The sequence below is a fragment of the Poecilia reticulata genome, chromosome 1, assembly GCF_904066995.2.
Source record: "Poecilia reticulata chromosome 1, P_reticulata-male-v2, whole genome shotgun sequence".
NCBI lineage: Eukaryota > Metazoa > Chordata > Actinopteri > Cyprinodontiformes > Poeciliidae > Poecilia > Poecilia reticulata.
Genome location: NC_088830.1, coordinates 10,168,646 through 10,190,323, shown reverse-complemented (window position 1 = coordinate 10,190,323; position 21,678 = coordinate 10,168,646). Strand labels below are relative to the sequence as shown.

At 39.2% G+C, this 21,678-nt stretch overlaps 1 protein-coding gene across 1 annotated transcript in view; it reads left to right on the top strand.

The window, feature by feature from the left end:
- Positions 1 to 21,678, top strand: part of smc3 (structural maintenance of chromosomes 3) — a 31,624-nt gene that overhangs the window by 481 nt on the left and 9,465 nt on the right. Inside the window, exons 2-23 of the mRNA XM_008411006.3 lie at positions 344 to 419; positions 1,049 to 1,087; positions 1,177 to 1,244; positions 1,411 to 1,482; positions 2,519 to 2,598; positions 2,704 to 2,782; positions 3,362 to 3,479; positions 3,809 to 3,984; positions 4,160 to 4,240; positions 5,129 to 5,293; positions 8,234 to 8,355; positions 8,613 to 8,826; positions 8,992 to 9,095; positions 10,516 to 10,615; positions 11,414 to 11,574; positions 12,774 to 12,915; positions 13,600 to 13,750; positions 13,846 to 13,998; positions 19,018 to 19,169; positions 19,705 to 19,863; positions 20,768 to 20,875; positions 21,002 to 21,110. Of these exons, the coding sequence (XP_008409228.1) occupies positions 344 to 419; positions 1,049 to 1,087; positions 1,177 to 1,244; positions 1,411 to 1,482; positions 2,519 to 2,598; positions 2,704 to 2,782; positions 3,362 to 3,479; positions 3,809 to 3,984; positions 4,160 to 4,240; positions 5,129 to 5,293; positions 8,234 to 8,355; positions 8,613 to 8,826; positions 8,992 to 9,095; positions 10,516 to 10,615; positions 11,414 to 11,574; positions 12,774 to 12,915; positions 13,600 to 13,750; positions 13,846 to 13,998; positions 19,018 to 19,169; positions 19,705 to 19,863; positions 20,768 to 20,875; positions 21,002 to 21,110 (2,629 nt within the window). The remainder of the gene's footprint in view (positions 1 to 343; positions 420 to 1,048; positions 1,088 to 1,176; positions 1,245 to 1,410; positions 1,483 to 2,518; positions 2,599 to 2,703; positions 2,783 to 3,361; positions 3,480 to 3,808; positions 3,985 to 4,159; positions 4,241 to 5,128; positions 5,294 to 8,233; positions 8,356 to 8,612; positions 8,827 to 8,991; positions 9,096 to 10,515; positions 10,616 to 11,413; positions 11,575 to 12,773; positions 12,916 to 13,599; positions 13,751 to 13,845; positions 13,999 to 19,017; positions 19,170 to 19,704; positions 19,864 to 20,767; positions 20,876 to 21,001; positions 21,111 to 21,678) is intronic.

The following is a 21,678-nucleotide window of genomic DNA, read 5'->3' as shown; positions in this document are numbered from 1 at the left end:
TGCTATGGTTTTTAATGCCAGTGGTTACCAGCATTATATTGCACGTAACTCTGCAATGCAAATGAGCCATCGATAGTACTTTTGCCTATTATAATCATCACATTATGTTGTTATAAGGCTAGTAACGCTCTGAATGAAAGCTAGCGCCAGCGCTTGGGTCAAATGGCCCAGTCCCGCTTTTAGGATCTGTATTTGGTGCAAAAATCCCCACATACAAAGTTCACATACTGAGACAATTCTGCAAGAAACTTTCCTAAATATGCCTTTTCCGACACTTGCATACTAATTGCACATTGTTACTGTTATGCTAAAGGAGATGCTGTTTGTGGTGGTTTATCTGCAGGTCATTATCCAGGGGTTCAGAAGTTATAGGGATCAAACTGTTGTGGACCCCTTTAGTCCCAAGCACAATGTGATCGGTGAGTTTGTGCTTTTTTTTTTAAATTTCAAATTGTGTTTTTATCCTGCATAGAAGTACCATAATTACCATATACCATAATTTCCACTGGTATATTTTTGTATGCTAGCTGCTGCTGCGTGCAATGTTAACTAAGCTTTTATATAAACAACTCAAATAGGTTTAACAATTTCAAAAGAGATGTACATCAGAACAAATGATTTCATCCAAATGAGCATTAAGAGAACTTAAAATGATAGGCTTTGAATGTAGGTTCAAATAAGACATAAAATCACTTGGTCTCAAAAGTTTTGATATTTTCCATGAAACATTCATTACAACTGTAGTTTTTGCCACACTGGTATTTGAAAACCTTCATTAACTATAATGATTTGGTTGATTTCTTATGTTTTCTTTATTAGACATCCGGTCATTGAAACACTGTAGTGAACAAACAGCCATCTGTCATAGAAACGGAAACATGTTTTGGAAACGTGTCTTTTTTGTTATGAGTAGGAAATTTCTGTCTGCCAATAATTTATTTGAAACATATAGGTTAATAATCAGTACTATCATCACAATATGTTTTGGTAATGCTGAGCTGTGTGAGTGTTTCCATATCTCCACTTCACCAACTTTGTTTTGTTTCAGTCGGCAGAAATGGATCTGGAAAAAGTAACTTTTTCTATGGTATGTGCGCCTTTACTTATTCAGCTGGACTTCTCCAACATGTGTAAAACAATAACAAAGTCACCACAATGTTCAATTGTCTTTTGCAGCCATCCAGTTTGTGCTCAGCGATGAATTCAGCCATCTGCGACCTGAACAGCGCCTGGCCCTGCTTCATGTGAGTTCAGTCTCCTAAATGTAGCTTGAATTGCTCTATTGGGGGTGGAAAAAACTTTTACAACCTTGAAACAAACAAGGAAGTATTTTAACCTTAATGACAGGATTATCATTGTGAAAGTTAGGTTTTTAAAATTATTTATGTTTTTCTACTTGTGTTACTGCAGGAAGGAACTGGTCCACGTGTCATTTCAGCTTTTGTGGAGATTATATTCGATAACTCCGACAACCGGCTGCCGGTATGAATTAACATTTTCTCTGTCATCTTTCTCTCAACCATTGCTTTTTGAGCCTCAAAATGTCACTGCCATTTCTAGTTTTGGAACTACAGAGATAATGCATAACAAATAATGCTAAGTGACATTTCTAATCTTTGTAAGATGCTTGGGAATTTGGGCTTCAACAGTGTTTTGCTGAAAGTCTTGAAGGTTTTAAGTCATTTGGATAATGATCATAGTGCTCATAAATATGTCTGAAGACATATTTAAACTAATATTAGTTTTTTGACGAAACTAATATTATTTTTAATATTGTTTGGAGTATTTGTCTTCTGTACGTATCAGGTTAACAAGATAACAAATTGTGCTCAGGGCAAATATGTAACAAATTTCTATAGGTGTGTAATTACACATTTCTGCTTCAGCTACACACACTACTGATAATGATGCTAGTTGCTTCTTTAAGTGTAGTAGAAATAGGCCTGGGAGATAAATTGTCCCAAAAATTATTACGATAAACTATGATTATGTCAATTTGCAACCATTTTCAACTAATACAATAATAATAATAATAATAATAATGGCTTATTGTATACCCACTCACATATTTAAAAAAAACAACTTTAGGTTCTAAAGAAAATTTTAACACTGGAACTTTAAAACATTTTAAATATCCAAAATAAAACGAAACAATAATCATTTAAATGGTTAATGAAGTTTCACTAACCAAAATTGCATATCCTTCAATTATTCAGTTTATACAGGGAAAACAGGCAGAAGTGACAGGAACTTCAAACTTATTACTTGGCAACAGGGTGTCAAATGCTTGCAGCGTTTCTCATCTCTTTAACGACTATTGTCCATAAAATGATCGCGCTAATTGCGATTAATTCATTTATTGCTTATTGCGACGGCGTTAAGTAGAAATCTAAAGTTTGTTGAACTGAGTTAGAAACTGCATTCAAGCCTAGTTGCATAATGCTGTTGTATAAGCTGCACAAATCAGCCGTTATGTGGGACCGTCTGCATCACTAGTGAGAAATTTCTCTCCCTCCAGATTGACAAAGAGGAGGTCTCCCTTCGCCGTGTCATCGGCGCGAAGAAGGACCAGTACTTCTTGGACAAGAAGATGGTGACGTGCGTATTGTTGCGGCTCGACCGTCCATGTACTTGTAAAAAGTCCCACAGAAAACCGTCCAACTCTGCGTCCTTCCTAAGTTTCGTGCCCGTTTCTTGTTGCAGTAAGAATGACGTCATGAACCTTCTGGAGAGCGCCGGCTTCTCGCGCAGTAACCCGTACTACATTGTCAAGCAGGGAAAGGTGAGAAAACTATGATTTTTTTTTCTTTTTCTTCTAAATTCATCAGTGTGATGTGAAATTATGCTGCTGTGATGGGAGATGAGCAGGAGGCTCCAACAGAATTTTCTTCGCCTCCTTAAACCAATGTTGATTTGTAATCTTTGTCATTTCTCAGAATAAAGATTTGATGACATAAACTAACTTTAGGTATTTCCATCTTCATTGCATCTTTTAGTTAGTTTATAAATCCCTAGAAGCTTAGCTTAGCATAACCAGAACCAAACATGGAGAAGCAGCATTCAGCTTCTGTGCACCACAAATCTGGAGCAAACTTCCGGAAAACTGTAGAACAGCTGAAACACTGACTTCCTCTCAATCTAGACTAAAAGCCCACTTGTCTAGATTTGCTTTTTGTACCATAATAAATGAAACACTGACCAACAATTTGATGCGTAATGACGGCTTGACAGTAATGTTTCAGGTGTTGACTGTGTCTTCTATGACTTTCATTATGTAAATCACTTTGAACTGCCTTGTTGTTGAAATGTGCTGTACAAATAAATTTGACTGACTTGATTGATTTTTAAATTCTTCTTGCAGATCAACCAAATGGCCACAGCGCCCGATTCTCAGCGACTGAAGCTTCTGAGAGAAGTGGCAGGAACGCGAGTGTACGACGAACGGAAGGAGGAGAGTATTTCTCTCATGAAGGAAACGGGTAAAAGTTTTGAATTTAAGCTATAAAACATACGTGGTTTTAGTAAACTTGAAAAGAAGAAGGCATGGATCATGTCGAGTTATGACCCTGAAGCGTAAGGCGATAATAAACCTGCAACTTCTTGAGAGAGGGTTGCTGGTATTTTGCAGCTTTTCATCTGGATAATAACTGAACACAACGTTCTATTACAGCTGGTTTGATTTCTCAGATGTTTTTTTACTGCAGTTGCAACAGCAGCGATTATCAGTGAACATCATGTACTGTTAAACTAAACTTTAGTTGACATTTCTGCACAACAACCCGGCTCGTGTGTTTTTTTTTCTCTCCAGAGGGAAAGCGAGAGAAGATCAATGAGCTGCTGAAGTACATCGAGGAGCGTCTGCATACCCTGGAGGACGAGAAGGAGGAGCTGGCTCAGTACCAGAAGTGGGACAAGATGAGGAGAGCTCTGGAGTACACCATTTACAACCAGGAGCTGAACGAAACTCGTGCCAAACTAGATGAGGTGATCAATTTACACAAGTGTCTTGCTTGAGCTGGCTCTTAACTGGAAAGGCAGAGGACCAAATGAGTACATTGAATAGTGAAAAATGTCACTATGTACAGCAGGAAACCTCTTGTTTTTGTTGTTTGTTTCTTGAATTCTGTGGTTTTTATTTTTATTTCTTGGCCGTTTTTAGTTGTCCTCCAAGAGAGAAACCTGTGGAGACAAATCCAGACAGCTGCGTGACGCTCAGCAAGACGCCCGGGACAAAGTAGAGGTAAAGCTAAAAAATAAACTGATATGTGTATAAAAAATATATATATATAAATATATTGTGTGTTCTTATCCACACGGAGGACTGATCCTGTCAAAATTGGCAATAAATGTAGAAATAAATAAATGACTTGATAAAGTAATTAATGCTGCAATATTGCTTTCAAAAAATAAAATCTTTACCAACTTATTTGATTATGATATTTGCCATGAATATTTGTTTTAGCATTTTCAACATAATTTCATTTATATTTTGAATAATACATCGGGGACTAAAAGACGAGCAAATATCCCGAAATGAAACCGGGATGTGGCATTTGTGCTTCTTCTGTAAAATACTAATTTTATTTTCCGTTTTATTAAGTAGTTTACTTTTCAGTTTTATTATTTATTGTTTTCTCTTTTTCTAATGTCCTGTTTTTAGTGGGGTTTTTTCTCATTTATTTTTGTCAGGATTAGACCTCCATATTTTGAAGGTGTTCAAATTTTGAAAGACATTTGTTAAAAATATTCTTAACAACATAAATTTTGTTTAGTTGAAACAATAAATCGATGAATTAATTGCATGACAATTTTGACAAACATTTTTTATTGTTAGAATAAAATTGATCATAAACAAGTACTTCTTTTTCTTTTCATTGTGTGGGAAAATTTTTTTTTGGGGGGGCAATATAAAAATACATATGCTTGGGTATTTATTCCACATCATATCTCATTTTGAGTTGGTCTTAGTTTTGGTGCACAGAGATAAATAACCAGTTTATTTTTAGATAAATAAATAATATTCTGTCTGCAGTAATGATGTCTTCTGTTGCTGAATTGCTAGTGAGTCAACAAGTGAAAATTCCTCTAAAATGAATCTCGCACTCATTTCTTTCTTTTTCTTTTGCAGGAGACGGAGCGCGTTGTGCGCGAGCTCAAGTCCAAGGTCTCTGCCATGAAGGAGGAGAGAGAGCAACTGTCGGCGGAGCGCCAGGAGCAGATCAAGCAGAGGACCAAGCTGGAGCTGAAGGCCAAGGACCTGCAGGATGAGTTGGCAGGCAACAGCGAACAGAGGGTACGGAAGCCTCCGATCTGCGTCACAGAAAACACGTGACGGTGCACCAGCACCCCTCGTGTTCATCCGCACCACTGTGGGAAAGCAGGGAGGGCCGTCTTCACTCGCTTTGCTTGAGCTGGTTCTTAACTGGAAAGGCAGCTTCTTGCTTGTGAATTTCTGTTCAACCGGTTGTATCGAGCTGCTGAAATGTTAAGAAAAGAGCAAACTGAATAGTTGAAACGGGGTTCCTATGCAGCCTGGAAAACTCTGGAAAAGTGTGGAATTTGTTTCAAGTGTTTTCCAGGTCTGAATGAAGTGGAAAATATTTACATTTCTAAACTTAATTTTCTATCCCATTCTGTATGTTTTTCAGTCCATCATTTTGTTTTTCATACATAATTTGTCAATTCGTTTTGTTTGACTATTATCCGTCCAAACCTGTTCTGTTTTTCTGTTCATCCATCCATGTTTCACCCAATCTTTCTTTTTACTCTCCTATTTTCTATGTGCTGAAAAATTCCTTTAGTGAATTTGAACCAGTTGACTACAAATTAAAATGCCAGTTGAGGAGTTTGAGTGAATCGCATCAACAGACATAGGTGCTTTGATACAGTACAGGACAGTACAGTTTTGGCTTTATTACTGCTCTGAATATGCATTTATTTTAGTAAATTACCTTTTTTTATAGTTTGAATACTCCAGTTAATGATTAATCAATTACTAAATTTGTTGGTTATTTCAGTGATCGATTGGTCACTATTAAGCCGATTAATCATTTCAGTCCAAGTCTGTTTTTCAAACTTCATACGGAAAAAACCGAATGTGAGCATTGCTGAAGCGAAACGAGTAATCAGCAGAATCACCTTCAGGCCCACTATACATTCCTTTTGGCATGATTTTTTTTTTATTTTTTTGCCTGCACAATTGGCACGGATCGGTCTCCATATGGTCTTGTGTAAAGTGGCTGACAGGCATAGAAGAAAATGTTATTTTTTACATTTTTTTTTTGGTTTGGAGCTTCATCCTGGCTGCCGGTTGCAGCTCTAGTTTCATATATCTAGAGAAATAAACTGTAGGATTCCAACACTTTTCTCAGTGCAGACCTGCCACAGTGAACACGCGCAGTGGCGGAGCTAGACTTTTAAAGTTGGGGGGTCCAGAACTACCTCTGGGGGGGCAAAATTTAAAATGTGTGTGTGCACATCTATATATATATATATATATATATATATATATATATAATTTTAAAAAATAACCAAACTGAATATTTGGTTATTTTTAAGCCCTTCTGTCATTTGACATGTTATAATTAACACCTTTGACTGGCGCACATGGAGATATGATAGACTTTTACGCAAAGAGTTCATCGCAGAGGAAACTAAAATCAATCAAATAAAAGATCCTTTCTGAATATCATCTCATGGACACTGAACTAAATGCGTCTTTCTGACTGCGTCTTTCTTGCTGACAGCGTGTTGATGAGTTACACCTTGGTTAGGAAGCTCTGTTTGGACAGGTAATTTGACAGGTAAAAATAGTTCGGGTCGGACCAGAATTATTTGCCTGATGGTTCTCAGGCTTCTAATGAGTTTACATTTAATGAGTTTGGAGCACACAGAGAAAACCTAAAGAGAATGTGATCTACTTATTTTAGTTTAAGAGGAATAACAGCCGACTGTTGAGAGAGGAAAGAAATTAAAGTGCAGATCCGTTAGGCAGAAACAAGCGCAGAGCGCTGGGCAATAAATGCGCTTAAATGCTCCACCGTTAAACTCCAACTAATCACACATGAGATGACAAACGCCAAATATACAATATATAGTTACACTGCTTAGTTAATGGTGTTTTAAAAACAAAACCAGTAAAAACTTAACTGAGTTAATATGTCAGATTCCCTCCTCACCCTCATCTTGATAAGAACAGAGAGCAGTTCGCTGTTTCTGTCCAGAATGTGATCAAGCGCAGCTGACCACTTGGTGCGCAGACAGTTTCAACTTTACGCACAGAGAACATTGTGGAGCTCATTATTAATCATACTAAGAACAATATCTGTCATCTCTGATCTGGACGCTTTAACGGACCAGAAGCTTTGGAGCGCCTAGCGCAGCTGATCCGCTTCTGCTGGGTTTTTCTCCCGCTGAGGGAAGTGATGTGGGATCAGGAAACGATCAGAGTTCTGCCGTCTCCTAATCATGTCATTATGTTACCTGATTTCAAAAACGTTCTCGCAAAGAAATACTAAATGTTTCGTTTGATGACTACAAATTGGAAATAAAATTATTTTTTTTCTTTGATGCACAACGAAAAATCTCTAGCAACCTCTGCTCTAAACTACGAACATTGTCGGCCCCTCTTTGGTTTTTTCTCTTTTTTGCGGAGGATCAATAAATAACTTATTGGTGTTTTAAGAACCACCAGGTATGAAGTGCTTTAGCCTTTGAGTTGCACCACAGCGCTGCATAACTGAAACATCCAAGAGTTTTTATGAGTACAAGTATAAAGGAGGCTGGTATTGCGCCTGATATAAATCTATTTATTTATGTCATCACATGGACTTATATAAAGTTTTATACATTTTCTTTTCATATATTTATTATTGTTTTTCTTCTTTAGATATTAGGTTGACTTAGAATGATTCCAAATATGTACAGGAATAACCTGGTGCTGTTACATGTCAATCATCAGGGGGGCGACTGAGGGGGCCAATCAGATGACAGGGGGGGACTGGCCCCCCCTCTGGCTCCACCACTGAACACGCGTTGATCCAATCTGGAGCAAAATAAAAGGCGTCACCAGCTTTTGATTATTCTCTTAAAATATTGACAAAATGAATGGAAAACTGGGGTGATTTTTTTTTTTACCCATTTTGACCAGGTACAAGAATAATCAGCGATCTATGCAAAAGCGCTTTACTGACGGAGGGAAGTTTGACTTGCTGTAAACGGTTTGTTCTGGCAGAAACGGCTGCTGAAGGAGCGTCAGAAGCTGCTGGAGAAGATCGAGGAAAAGCAGAAGGAGCTCCAGGAGACCGAACCCAAATTCAACATGGTGAAGGAAAAGGAGGAGCGGGGCATCTCTAGGTAGGGATGACTCATCGTTACGCAGCTGACGACCAAGCAGAACGCCATGAGTCAGTCAGCACTCGGTGAAAGCACGGCTTACACTAGCTGGAATGTTTTTAAGTTCAAGAAACTTTGGAAAGCAGGTTTCACGTGAAATAAAACTGTTAACATTAAGCCAAACCAACACCTTTTGAGGTTTGATAATATTTAATGTGACCGATATTGTCTTTGTTGTTTAAGCCGACTACTAAAGCTTTTTTTTTCCCCCACTCCAGACTGGCTCAAGCTACCCAGGAGAGGACTGACCTGTATGCCAAGCAGGGCCGCGGCAGTCAGTTCACCTCCAAGGAGGAGAGGGACAAGTGGATCAAGAAAGAGTTGAAGTCGCTGGACCAGGCCATAAATGACAAGAAGAGGCAGATTGCAGCCATCCACAAAGACCTGGAGGACACGGAGATGAACAAGGAGAAGAACCTGGAGCAGTACAACGTAAGACCTCAAAACTGAACACTGAAGTTGCTTATTTCTGTGGTGTCTCAATCATTTCACATCTCTATATGTACCTTGGATCAGATTGAGCATAAATTATATTTCTTTCGTCTGAGCTCCTAACAAGAGAGTTGGTGTGAGCATTGTTCATTTTGTGTCTCCTAGAAACTTGATCAAGATTTAAATGAGGTGAAGACCCGCGTTGAAGAGCTGGACAAAAAGTATTATGAAGTGAAGAACAAGAAAGATGAACTCCAAAGTGAAAGAAAGTAAGAATTGTTTGACACCAAGACAAATTTTTGTCTTGGTGTGATAGTTTTCTGAAATTGAATCTGAACCTTTTTTCACATCCGCCTCTGTATGAATCGACGAATCAACATGAAGTTGGTTTGGTTTTAAAAATAAAAAGTCAATAATGTCGATTATTTGCTTCTGTCTGGACACATTCAGCAGCAGTCTTCCCTAAACTCACGTCTTGCTTTTCGGATGATGTTTTTTATTCTTCTTATGGAGCAGTTCGTTGTAGTGCTACGCTAATGTTGACATGTTTCTTCTCTGCAAATGTAATTGTTCTGCAGAGGTTGAAGCCATAGATCGAATATTGTTGTATATCTGCAATGCAAACAGCTTGATAAGCCCTTCTTCTTAGAGAAGTAACATAACATCCCTGATGTTTAACCCATATCCAGCAATATTTCAATTAAGATATTAAATCAATTAAAAAAATCTCAACTATGCTAAATATTTTTGCTAATTTTTCTCATTCCCACAACCTCCACTTTGAGTTATCAAAAATAGATAAAGAAATGTGACATGCTGAATGGAAGATTTTTAATTTTATAGTAAACTAGGTTTGAAACATCATTTTGTTTCATATAGGGCTGAAACGATTAATAACAATTAATCGATTGCTGAAATAATGTCAAATAATTTAGTAATCAATTAATCGTTAACTAGAGCTTACAGACTACAAAAAAGGCAATTTGCTGAAAGAAAAACATTTTTAGAGCAGTAATTAAGCCAAAATTGTACAGAAGATGCATGCATTCTGCATTTAAGATGATAAAATACATTTTTACTTGAACTATTTTCCACCTTGAATTTCTCAAGTGGCATTTTAGTTTCACCCAGTTCAAATTTTGTAAAAAATAAATAAAAGGTGTCCTTATAAGCACCTTTGGTTGCCCAATTATTAATCAGTAAACCCAAAATTAATCACCAAATCAGTCACACACTGTACTGATTAGTCAAGCAGAAAGAGCTGAATTTTCATATTTTGTTGCAGATGCATCCTATGACGTTCACTAAATAATGTTGTGTTATTTCATTTTAGGGAAAATTATAATTTTTTTTATATAAAGTTTTTTATTTTCACCTTTTAATATTATAAACGCACGCACACACACACATGTACATTTTTTTCATCTGATCAATCATCTGAATAACTGATCAGTAAAATAATGTCTCAGGTTGCAGCTCTAGTTTCATATATCTAGAGAAATAAACTGTAGGATTCCAACACTTTTCTCAGTGCAGACCTGCCACAGTGAACACGCGTTCATCATGTCTTTTTTTTTTTTCTTCTCAATTCTCGCCGAGCGCCTTGCCTCTCGAGCCTTGCTGCCGTAGCCGGGCTCGGATCTCTAGCGACATAAGTGTAACAGTGTGCGACTGTGTGTGTCCATCCAGCTACCTGTGGCGGGAGGAGAACGCAGAGCAACAGGCCCTGGCAGCCAAGCGAGAGGACCTGGAGAAGAAACAGCAGCTCCTCCGAGCGGCTACAGGCAAGGTCTGTGTCTCTCTGCGGGACTTTGCAATCGCTGACTTGCGTAACAGAAAACCAGGACGACCAACACAGCCTGCAGACGAGGAGGAGAGAGACTCGTTTTCTACCAGGCCACATGCATTCGCACGTTTAGCCATTGTCACGCTGCAAATCTATTCGAGTAATCTGTCCACATATCCACTTACTCGAGAAGAGTAAGAAATTGGCAAGTAAAGTGCTTCAGCGAGCCCAACTGAACGCCGCCAAGAATTCACTTTGTGACTCAGCCCGCTTGTCAGGATAGGTATGTCAGGCGAAATCATTCATCTGCCTCAACGCTTGCACCTTATGACGGCTCGCTAAATTTACATGTGACTCACTCGTCTCTGCCTCATCCAGCCGCTCCTTCTGGGCACACGCATCAATCAAATATCACCTCTGAATAATATCAGCCGAGATGAAAGGAGGCCGCTTGCAGCTTCACGGACAAATGTCATACATTTATTTATTTTCTCGTTTTTGTCCCAGCTGATTCAGTCTGTTTCCTGCGTTTGATGGACTCGCCCTTATCTGCCCCCCTTCTCTCTAGTGGTTTAGATTAGCGGTTTTTGTTTCCCTCTATATTGAAATTGACATTTTCTTTATCTGTTTTCGTCACGGCCTCACTCCACGTTGCAGATGTTTCTGGTGCCAGATGCACGAAAACAATTACTGCGAAGTACATTTGGTGTTTATCGACGTTGAATTTATTTGCTGCGTCAACTTTTTTTTGTTTTGAAACCTTTCGTACATCTTTAATCTTTGCTCCTCTTCCTCCCGCAGGCCATTCTGAATGGTATCGACAGCATAAACAAAGTTTTGGAGCATTTTAGGAGGAAGGGGATTAACCAGCATGTCATCAATGGTTACCATGGCATTGTCATGAATAATTTTGAGTGCGAGCCAGCTTTTTACACCTGTGTGGAAGTGACAGCAGGGACACGGTGAGAAATGCTTTTTTTTCTTCTCTCTTAATGCCCAGCCTGAAATCCTTACATATTCATCTTAAGCAAGGGTTTGGAAACTTTTTGTCACGTGGGCCAAAAATCAGCTCAATAGTTCTCCTGGGTTAAATAATATAATTTTTAAAGACTAAAATAACCAAAAGTTAATTCATTTAAAAAAAAAATCTACTCAATAGTAAATTAAGCACAAACTATTTTAATCAAAGAAATAAAGTAATCAGATACTTTTTTTGTGTGTGTGTGGGAACAGGTTCGTGGATTCAACAATTCAAATGGTTTTTGCACACTGTCCTTGTTAATTGAAAGGTGATCAGTTTGCTCATTATTTTGGGCTTGACTTTAAGAAAATTTAAAGATATTTTGTAATTTCTCATGTAGGTCAGTTTTCATTTGAAACAACTTTTGGCGTATTAACTTTTGTTAATGCTCCAAGTGTGGAGTCAATGAGTAGACGTGGTTCTAGTTGCTATAATAATAGGAAGACACCAGAAAGCTGGGAAAAGATGATCCCTTTGTGTTTCATCGAGTATTTTTGTAAATAGATTTTAATTAAAAAGTTGTAGTTTTGTTCTAATTTATCTAATCTATTTTTAAATTGAGCAAAGGGGCCTCACTTTGAGTACCTTTGATCTAAAGGACTCGTCATAGCGTTAACGAGTAGGGGTGTTAACAAGCTGGTTAATGTGAAAATTACCTTTAACTAGTAAACATAACATCAATAAAATCAACAGAAAATGGAATACTGAAGCAGAGTTTGTGTTTTCTGGCGTGTTTCCCAATATACTCCCAGTTTACACTCAGTGCGACGAAGCTAAACCCTTATAAACAGCTGACGTGTTGTAGAAGTGCAGCCTTCTTCATTCAGTGAAAGAAACATTGATGACTACATAGAACTATTACATTTTTCAGAAATGTGGCATGTTCTGTCGCATTTCTAATCTTTTTACTAATTTTGTAAACGGTAGGGAATGTTTTGAAACGTTAAATAAAGTATACACTCAAATAAATATGCATTCCTCTGTTTCCAACATATTGTCATAACCATTAGAACAAGAAGTGTCATCTGACTCTTTTTTGATCATTTTGAAATGGCTTCTTTTATGTATTTGATCTTTTTTTTATTGACAGATATAATTTAGTCAGGCGTTTTAGTAAAACAATCAACTTGTATCTTCCAGACTGTTTTACCACATTGTGGAAACGGATGAAGTGAGCACAAAAATCCTCATGGAGTTTAACAAAATGAACTTACCCGGAGAAGTAACGTTCCTTCCACTCAGCAAGCTGGACGTCAGAGACACCGCCTACCCAGAAACCAATGTAAGAGCCTTGCTTTATCTCCATCTGTTAAAGTTGCAGTATCTTAACTTTTACAAGAATGTTTATTTTTGTTTTTATTTTTTTATTACATATTCAGTAGAAGTGCGACAAGATGGTGTGACATGAATAATCAGACAAAAAAAAAAATCTCACAGCGCTACAAAATCTTCGAAGAGCTTAGTGCTGTCAGTCATCCTTGTGTACATGCTGCTCAATGTGCTAATGGGTGAGAATCAACTTATCGTTACAGGAAAACTGCTGTTGTTAGTGGCTATGCTAACTAGCTTGAGCACTCTCGGAAGGCTAAATTGCTGGAAACTCTCTGTAGCTTAGCATAGAGCAAGCAGGAGTGTAAGAGCAGCGTGTACACGTGCATGATTGACAACACCCTCCTGGCTCTGATTGGTGGTTTCTGACTGAGCGGTGTATTTCTGCAGATGGCACTAAGACCACAGGGAGAAAGCAGAAAAGCTTCATTTTTACTTTTTCCACTGATTGTCTCATACCGACAGGAAGTAGTGACAGTTTAAAAAAAAAGAATGTTACAAAAGAAAGTTACATATTCCAGCTTTAACGCAGTTTCTGCTAAAGCTTCGGCAAGCCTTTATTTTTACTCTGTACTCCTACATTTTTGTTCATAATATGAGTCTCTTTATGTTCATGTTCCTACTGCTCCGTCTTCAGGACGCCATCCCTATGATCAGCAAGCTGCGCTACAGTCCAAACTTTGACAAGGCCTTTAAGCACGTGTTTGGGAAGACGCTGATTTGTCGCAGCATGGAGGTTTCCACCCAACTGGCCCGAGCCTTCACCATGGACTGTATAACTCTAGAGGGTAGGCCAACCTTTGCTGCGAAGACTCATAATGCTGAAAGCTTAAAATTGTGCGAGCCACGCTTTATGCTTAGCCTGTCGTGTTTTTTAAAATAGGAGACCAGGTGAGCCACAGAGGAGCGCTGACGGGAGGTTACTATGACACCAGGAAGTCTCGCCTGGAGCTGCAGAAGGACATGAGGAAGGCCGAGGAGGAGCTGGCCGAGCTGGAGGCCAAGCTCAACGAGAACCTGCGGAGGAACATCGAACATATCCTTCTCATTAAAACATCCCGAGTGACTCCACCAGGGAGATTTAACGAGGCTTTTTTTTTCCTGAGCTAGATGCGAAGCAGAACAGAAAGTTTAACACAAAACGTTTTGCACGAGTAACTTTACTTGGACATTTTTACAGGGTTACTGAAAATGTTGGCCAAGGACCAGGTGAGTTCACTGGAAAATGAGTCACCTAGTTTATGTAAAATGATCACTTGAGCAAACAGCTAATGTCCCCCACACAGAGATGTATTGATTATAGTGAAGTGACTCATGCTGGAGTCTTCACAAAAAGGGAGAGTCAGTGGGATCAGCCACAGTGTTTGTGTTTTTTAATGTACCTGTGACTAAAACCAAACCGAGAGGGAAAGCTGTCTGACATTTAAAATCATAGATCTATCGTTTGCTTAACGTATCCGCCAGTTCCAGGAACAGTTCTCTGAAAAAGAATCATCTGCTTTCTGTAAGGCTGAAGGCCAGACAAAACCTTATTCAGCTGATTTCATAATTTTCTCATTTTTCAGCATGAAATAAATTGAAAGTATGTTTTTTTTTTTTTACGTTTATTGGAGAATCTATAAAAATGGGTATGATACACTTTCTGCACATACTTTCCTGCTTGAGATTAAATGGTAAAAACTAGAGGTGTGCCGATCGATCGGCCACCGATCATAATCGGCCGATTTCCGTGAAAAAGTGTATGATCGGTGATCCCTTGTTGCCGATCACACAAACCGATCACCTGCATCTCAGCTGCCTGTGCAGCTGGTCTCCTCTTTCCTTCACACTGCGCAAACGCGCAGCAACAAATCCTAAGCAATGTTGAACTATAACGCTTGAGTGAATTGGGAAGTTTGCGTGTTGTGGCGGAAAATTGAAGCATATGGGGTGAAGCAGGTCAAAATGCATCAACACGACAAATCTAATCTGGCATCAAAACCATGCCATACTTAACGGAGTTTGGCTACATCGAGGCTCACTGCAGTAAAAAAGACATACGGAGCGATCAGATAGGAGGTAAAGCAGCGCACAGCTACAAACATTCACCCAGTTTATCATGACTGTCGGAAAGCTAAACAAATAACTCGCAAAATTATTTAAGTCTTCGAGCTGCGGTGTAAGACGCTGGTTCTGCTCTCGCTGTTGAACCGCTGCTACGTGCTACAAGTAGGAATATTTCACAGACGAAGCGCCGCTTCTGCTCCACCTGGCAGCGACTCTCACACCGAACCTCTGTTTAAAGCTGCAGCATCTAACTTAAAAAAAATAAATTTTACATACTTATTAAAACTTTCGCTGTCCTAACATGAGACAGATAATCTCTAAAAGAATAATCGATCTCCTTCCTGCTCTGTATAATTACTCCGCTCAGTCAGAAACAGCCAATCAGAACTAGCAGTAATCAGCTAGCCGCCATGCTATCAGGACGTTTTCATTCAGTAACTCAGGATTGTTTATTGTAATGGAACCTGTATTTGCCTTTGAATGTTAAGTTTTATACTTGAATTTTGTGGCAATGTTGAGGTTTTATTTTGACTTTTTGCATTATTTAACCTCTTCAGAGCCTTCATATGTTATCAGTCTGTTAAAGATAGTATTACTGATAGCAGTACAATTTGCAGAATGCCTGTTTTGTTTAGTTTTCTTCTTGGAAGAAGTTATTAAAAGCAAGTTTTTGTCTAAATTAAGGTGAATTCATGGTTCCTTTTTCCACATAATGTAACCGGTAGTGCTTATCATCAAAAAATAATAATTATGTGATCAGTATCAGTGATCCGCCCTCATGGGTGATCGGAATCGGCAGGAAAAAACCTGATCGGCACATCTCTACTAAAAACGCATCATAAGCTCAGATTGCCTCGTCTTTCCCAAAGTGTAATACCGCTAACTACTTTCCACTGAAGTGACAAAAGAACAGCTGCTGGAAAGATGCACATTCCACTGCTGCACTTTTGTTTCGAAAACTGGAAACTTCTTCTATTCTTTTGTTTCAATCTACTTTGCTAAGAAAACACACAGGACGTCTTTACAGTGTCAGTTTGAAGAGCCTGTTGTGGCCAGGAATGTCATTAGCTTTGGGCTTTTAACGATTTGTTTGAGTCTTTCTTTTAGTAACATATTAACAAGTCTGAATTTATTTTTTGATTTTTCTCTAATCCATATGGGGTCAAAATTATACGCACGGCCTCAAGTGTAGAGGTGTTTGTTGAATTGAAATTGGTTTTCTGACACAAGCTTGTTTTTTGAGCTAAACCTTCACATGGGTCAAGCTCAGCGGTTCTCGAACCTGATTATTGACCTGCTGCAACATCCAGTTATGTGAATCTGAGCTGAAGTGTTGAGAGGGTGGATCTAACTATCGATTATTTTGGGAACTGATTATCCTGTCTGTTAATCTGACGATTAATTGGATGAAAATATGTGGACATTTTTACCACATTTGAACCAAAATAAAAAATGCCACTTGAGAAGTTCTGGGTAGGACACATGTACAACTCCGAAAAGACTTTTTCTTTTTTTCCAAAAACGTTAAAGTTGGTATTATGTAAGATCAACTTTTGTTGGTATTATGTAAGATCAACTTTTTTGAGTTTTTCATATAATGTTATTCCCTCAACAAAAACATGCCTGCAGTGTTGCCTTGATTATTTCATGCATGTTTTAGAGAGATCCTTTAATCTCCCATAGCAACCATTCAGCTGTGCAAAACACCTGGGTGGACCTAGCCCCGCCTTCGAAGACAAAGGTGGTATATATTTTGCACAGTTTTGGTTTAATTACTGCTCTGAGTTTGTTGTTCTTTTAGCAAATGGCTGTTTTTCTGAGTCCGTGTGCTCAAGTTAAAGATTGATCGATTACTAAAGTAGTTGGCTATTGTTTCAACAGTTGTTTAGTCACGAGTCATCCGATTAATCGTTTCAGCCCCGGTTTTAACGTGGAAATCCAAAACAGTCGTAGGAATCCGGGAACTCGGGGCTATCCCACACAGCCGAGCCTCCGTTTTGGACGTGGGTTAAATCCATTGTGGGGGTGTAGCTGCCCGAGAAGCCAGAAGGAGGAGAACTTCAGCAGGTCATGAAGGATCAGTGTATATTGGGTCATGTCTGCCAAAGCCGTGACTCACTTCACGACAGCACATGAAAGGCATAACAAGAGGATCAGGTGGGATTTGAAACATGCGTGTGCGGTGTAATGGTCACTCTCTCCGCTGCTGAGATTTGAAAATGCGTGCAGCGTTTAAAGCCTCACACCGACGTGCGAAGGCAAACAGAGGGGAAAATCTACTGTAGCTTTTCAGATGTGTGTGTACTTGTGTGTGAGCAGGCAAGAGAAGCAGGATCTCGTCTTTCATCCCTGCGATGAGTCACTTAAAAGCCGCTCTCCTTGGCTGCCCTGTAGAGGAGTACGAGCAGATGCACTTCGCTCCCTTTCCTGTTTTCATTTATCTCTCTAACGTCCCATTAGAGCCTGACGCTCCGCGGTGCTTTTACATGTCACGTTGACCTCGTGATAATGGAACCTGATTGGCATTTATATTCTCTCATATGAGCTAAACCATAAATGTTTCCAGTCTTGTGCTAGTTACTTCATCTTTCTTTCTTTTCATTTTAGTTTTAATCGACAGATTAATTGGCCTGAGTGTTTTTAAACTCCAGAGGTCCAGAAGATCAATAAACCCGCCTGTTAATTTAGGATAATGAGGATGAGGAGCTGCTCTGTCTAGTTTTCTGCCTTGATATCAGAGCTGATAACATCTTTCTCCCCGAGCCCGGTCATGTTGCCAATGGGTTGCACCAAAACGCCTCCAAGCTGCCCTGTAATAAACTCTGTGTTCCCTGTTGAGCAATCTCCAGGCTCTCATAATTGTTTTTGCAATTTTCTCTTTTTTTCCCCTTTTTTTGTTTTTCTGCAATCAGTCTCAGATTTTGTGGTGCTTCTTTAGAAATATTTGCAAGAAATTTTGGGATATTTGCCCTCATGTACGACGGTAGATGTGACTCCTGGTTGATCACTTGGCTGTAACCTGACGTCATGTAACGATGAAGAAGCGGTGTAGTTGAAGGAAGAAATACCGCCACCTGCGGGTGACAGTTGGAAGTCACTTTTGACCATTTTTGCGGAAAATGTAAAATATATTGACAATTATGCCTCAACAGAAAAAATGCATGGATTTGTTGATTTTATTTGAATTTTTGCCATCGCAAAGTCAAGAAAAACTGGAGGTGCTGAACAGATCAGGAACACCCTTTCCATTAAAACAGAGTTAGCATGATTTTTTTTAACATTATTTTGCAATTTTTACATTACTCATGGTTATATTTGCATTTTCTAATATCAAACACTTTGGATGGAGTAGCTTGTTAAGAAATAAGCAATTTTCCCTTAGATTTCAATTTCTATTTACTCCAGCCGTTTGTTCGGCTTTTATCAAGGTCTTGTGAATGTCAAGCGGATTTTAGATGGCTCCAGAAGCAGGAAGTGGACTCTGTAGCACAGTGCACTCTGGGTAATAAATACAACCAAAACAAACGTGTACACCTAGCGCTAGCGAGAGAAATGGTTCTCGCTAGCTATTTCTAAATCTAAACTAAAATCTGACTCTACTACATTTTGTTTATATTTTACAAAGAAGGACGTTGCCCTCATGTCTTCTTCATAGGTTTTTGTGTGGTTTCCTTCAGTGCTTCTAGGTGTAGCGCCACCACAGGCCAGGGAGGGAACAGACTTTCCAAGGTTTTAGTTCATTTGATACAGTGCAGCCCAAGCAGAAATGTAAACATAGAAACGTACCCAATGTGTGAAGGATGGCCGTTTAGCATGTTTTTGTTTTCTCACTAAATATCAGTTTTATATTGTTTTTAATATATGTTGCACTGATTATTATTTGAAGTGTTTTATACACTCTTAAAGTGCACAGAAACAAAAATATGTCCTTTAACACAGTGATAACCATGTAGTTGTTGATGATGAGGCAACAGTTCGTGGTTGTGTGACTCCTTAATGGCCGCTCCACGTATCAACAACGAGATCGACCAGCTGATGAACCAGATGCAGCAGATCGAGACGCAGCAGAGGAAGTTCAAGGCCTCCAGGGACAGCATCCTGTCAGAGATGAAGATGTTGAAGGAGAAGAGGCAGCAGTCTGAGAAGACCTTCATGCCCAAGGTCAGACATCTTCTCCCACTGGTGTTTACCGCTGACCAGACCGTTGAGTTGATTTCTCCAGGTTTCTACACAGTCTTAACAGGACTGGAGACGTTTTTTAGCGTTTTCTGTGTTTGGAAAAGCTATAGATGCATAGACAAACCCATTCTTTTAGACTGTTCTGAATGAGTCTAAAAGTCGCTTTTTTTAAAAAACATTTTTATATTTTCAAATAAATAAATCTCATTGCTTTAGAAATTAGCTTCAGCTCTTTTTTTCTCACGATAGGATTGTTCTACTGTGGTTGCGACAAAACAAGCTTAAGATCTTATCGCCGTACAAGAAAATTAAGTTGTCAATCACACACAGTCGTTGTCACAAGAAGACGAAGGCATAAACTCTTTTCAAATAATTTTTTTAGGCGTTGCATTTGGGTTTTTAAGGTTCGTACACATGCATTCAGTTTTTGTCGCTTGGGTGAATTTAGCACAAGTGACAAAATAGTTTTTATCCCCATCTTTCAGGAGTTTCATCTGTTGTTGTTCTTTCTCTTCAGCAACGTAGTCTGCAGAGCCTGGAGGCCAGCCTCCACGCCATGGAGTCAACCAGGGAGTCGCTGAAGGCCGAGCTCGGCACTGACCTCCTCTCCCAGCTCAGCCTGGAGGACCAGAGGCGCGTCGACGACCTCAACGACGAGATCCGTCAGCTACAGCAGGTCAGGAGAAACAGCAAAAAGCTCCTTATCATCCTCTGAATTATCCGCCAGCTGAAAATGACATGGAAAAATCCTTGTGAAGTGATTGGCTGGAGTTGTTTAAAACTACATTTAATGTTGGCTTGGGGGATTACTGTGAAAATTAGGTAACATTTTAAAATCTTGAAAAGTACAAAATGTGATTTAAAAATAAATAAATAAATTTTTTCCCCAATTGTGTGAAATTTTGAAAAAAAATACTTTGAGCTGCAACACTTTTCTCATTTGCTTTGATTTTAAAAAAAAATTAGCTGTCTTTATTTTAGCTAGAATAAAGACATTTGAGTCTGAGAAAGCTAACAAACGTCGTTAGCCGACGTTTCACCCACAGACTCTATTTTGATCGCAGCGATTTTAAAAAGATGACTTTAAGATCTTAAACATGACACGATAATTGAATCCCAGTTTTTATCGGGCCAATTTGTAGTTGTTATTTTTGCCTTTGTGAGAACGCTTCCGACTCTGGAATCAAAAGGCGTGTTTCAGATGTAATTGTTGAAGGGAAAATGAGGAGCACAATAAACATCTGCTGCCTCCATTGTATCGTTTTCCACCATTGTCCTCGAGACGACTGCAGCTGTGGTCTGTTTCCATCTTGCTGAGCTCCTCTCATCATCGCATAGCAACCCCACCTTCTCTGTGCAACCCCTTCTTTTAATGATGAATAGCCGTGTTGGACAAACGACATCACGCTGTCATATAACTCACAGTTTTGAATAGAGAAATTATTTTAATCGTAGCTCCTACCAGGACTTGATTTAGTGATTCTGTGGTGTTTGTTTTTGAGATGCAGGAGAATAGTCGACATTATTCGTTTTGAATTGGCCAATTAATGACTAATGGATGATCTTTTGTTTCCTCACAGGACAACAGGCAGCTGTTAAACGAGAGGATCAAGCTGGAGGGAATCATGACCCGAGTGGAAACGTATCTCAACGAGAACCTGAGGAAACGTCTTGATCAAGTCGAACAGGTGATCGTGCTTTGAAGAAAAAAAAAGGAAATCTGTTCATTGAATTTCTTTAATTATTCTTAGGAACTTAGGAATCCAAAGCAGAGGAATCTAGTAACACTTTTTAAAATTGTAATAATGATATAGGAGCTGAATGAGCTGCGTGAGACGGAGGGCGGCACGGTTCTCACGGCGACCACGTCTGAGCTCGACGGCATCAACAAACGAGTTAAAGAGACTTTGGCTCGATCAGATGGTAGGTCTGAAATGAAAGTTTGTAGGCTCTCACTGTGTTTTGTGGAGCTTTGCTATAGTTATTTTTGTGGTTAGTATCCAGCCAGGGCTTAAAGAGCTCCGGCCGGGGACCGGATTTCCGGCTTTTGACCAAACGGCCCGCCTCAACCAAACTGTAGATTATAGACAAAGACGTCTGCCAATCAGAGTTCTAGCTCCCGTGTTCTTGGCCAATGACTGTAAAACGGTTTGTAGAAAAGAAGCGCATGCGTTAGGTTCGGCGGTTAAATCAAATGCGATATGAAAGAAGATGGAGTTTGTCTCCCCCAGTAAAGAAACACGTTTAGTTGAGAAAGGAATTAAAAACAAGTGGTGCTGGGCAAAGGAAAGAGGACAAGACAGAAAGTTGGCGGAAATTTTTACAAAAGGGGGGCGCTGGGATTCCTTTGGGGGGCGTTTGGTCGAAGGTAAACTTTACACCTTACAATCACAACAATACCAGTTTAGACTTTGAGCAATTTGCTAAAACTGTATTTCGTAACATTAAATCATGCTTGGTTGCAACTGTATCGATGGCAGCTCTTCTTCTC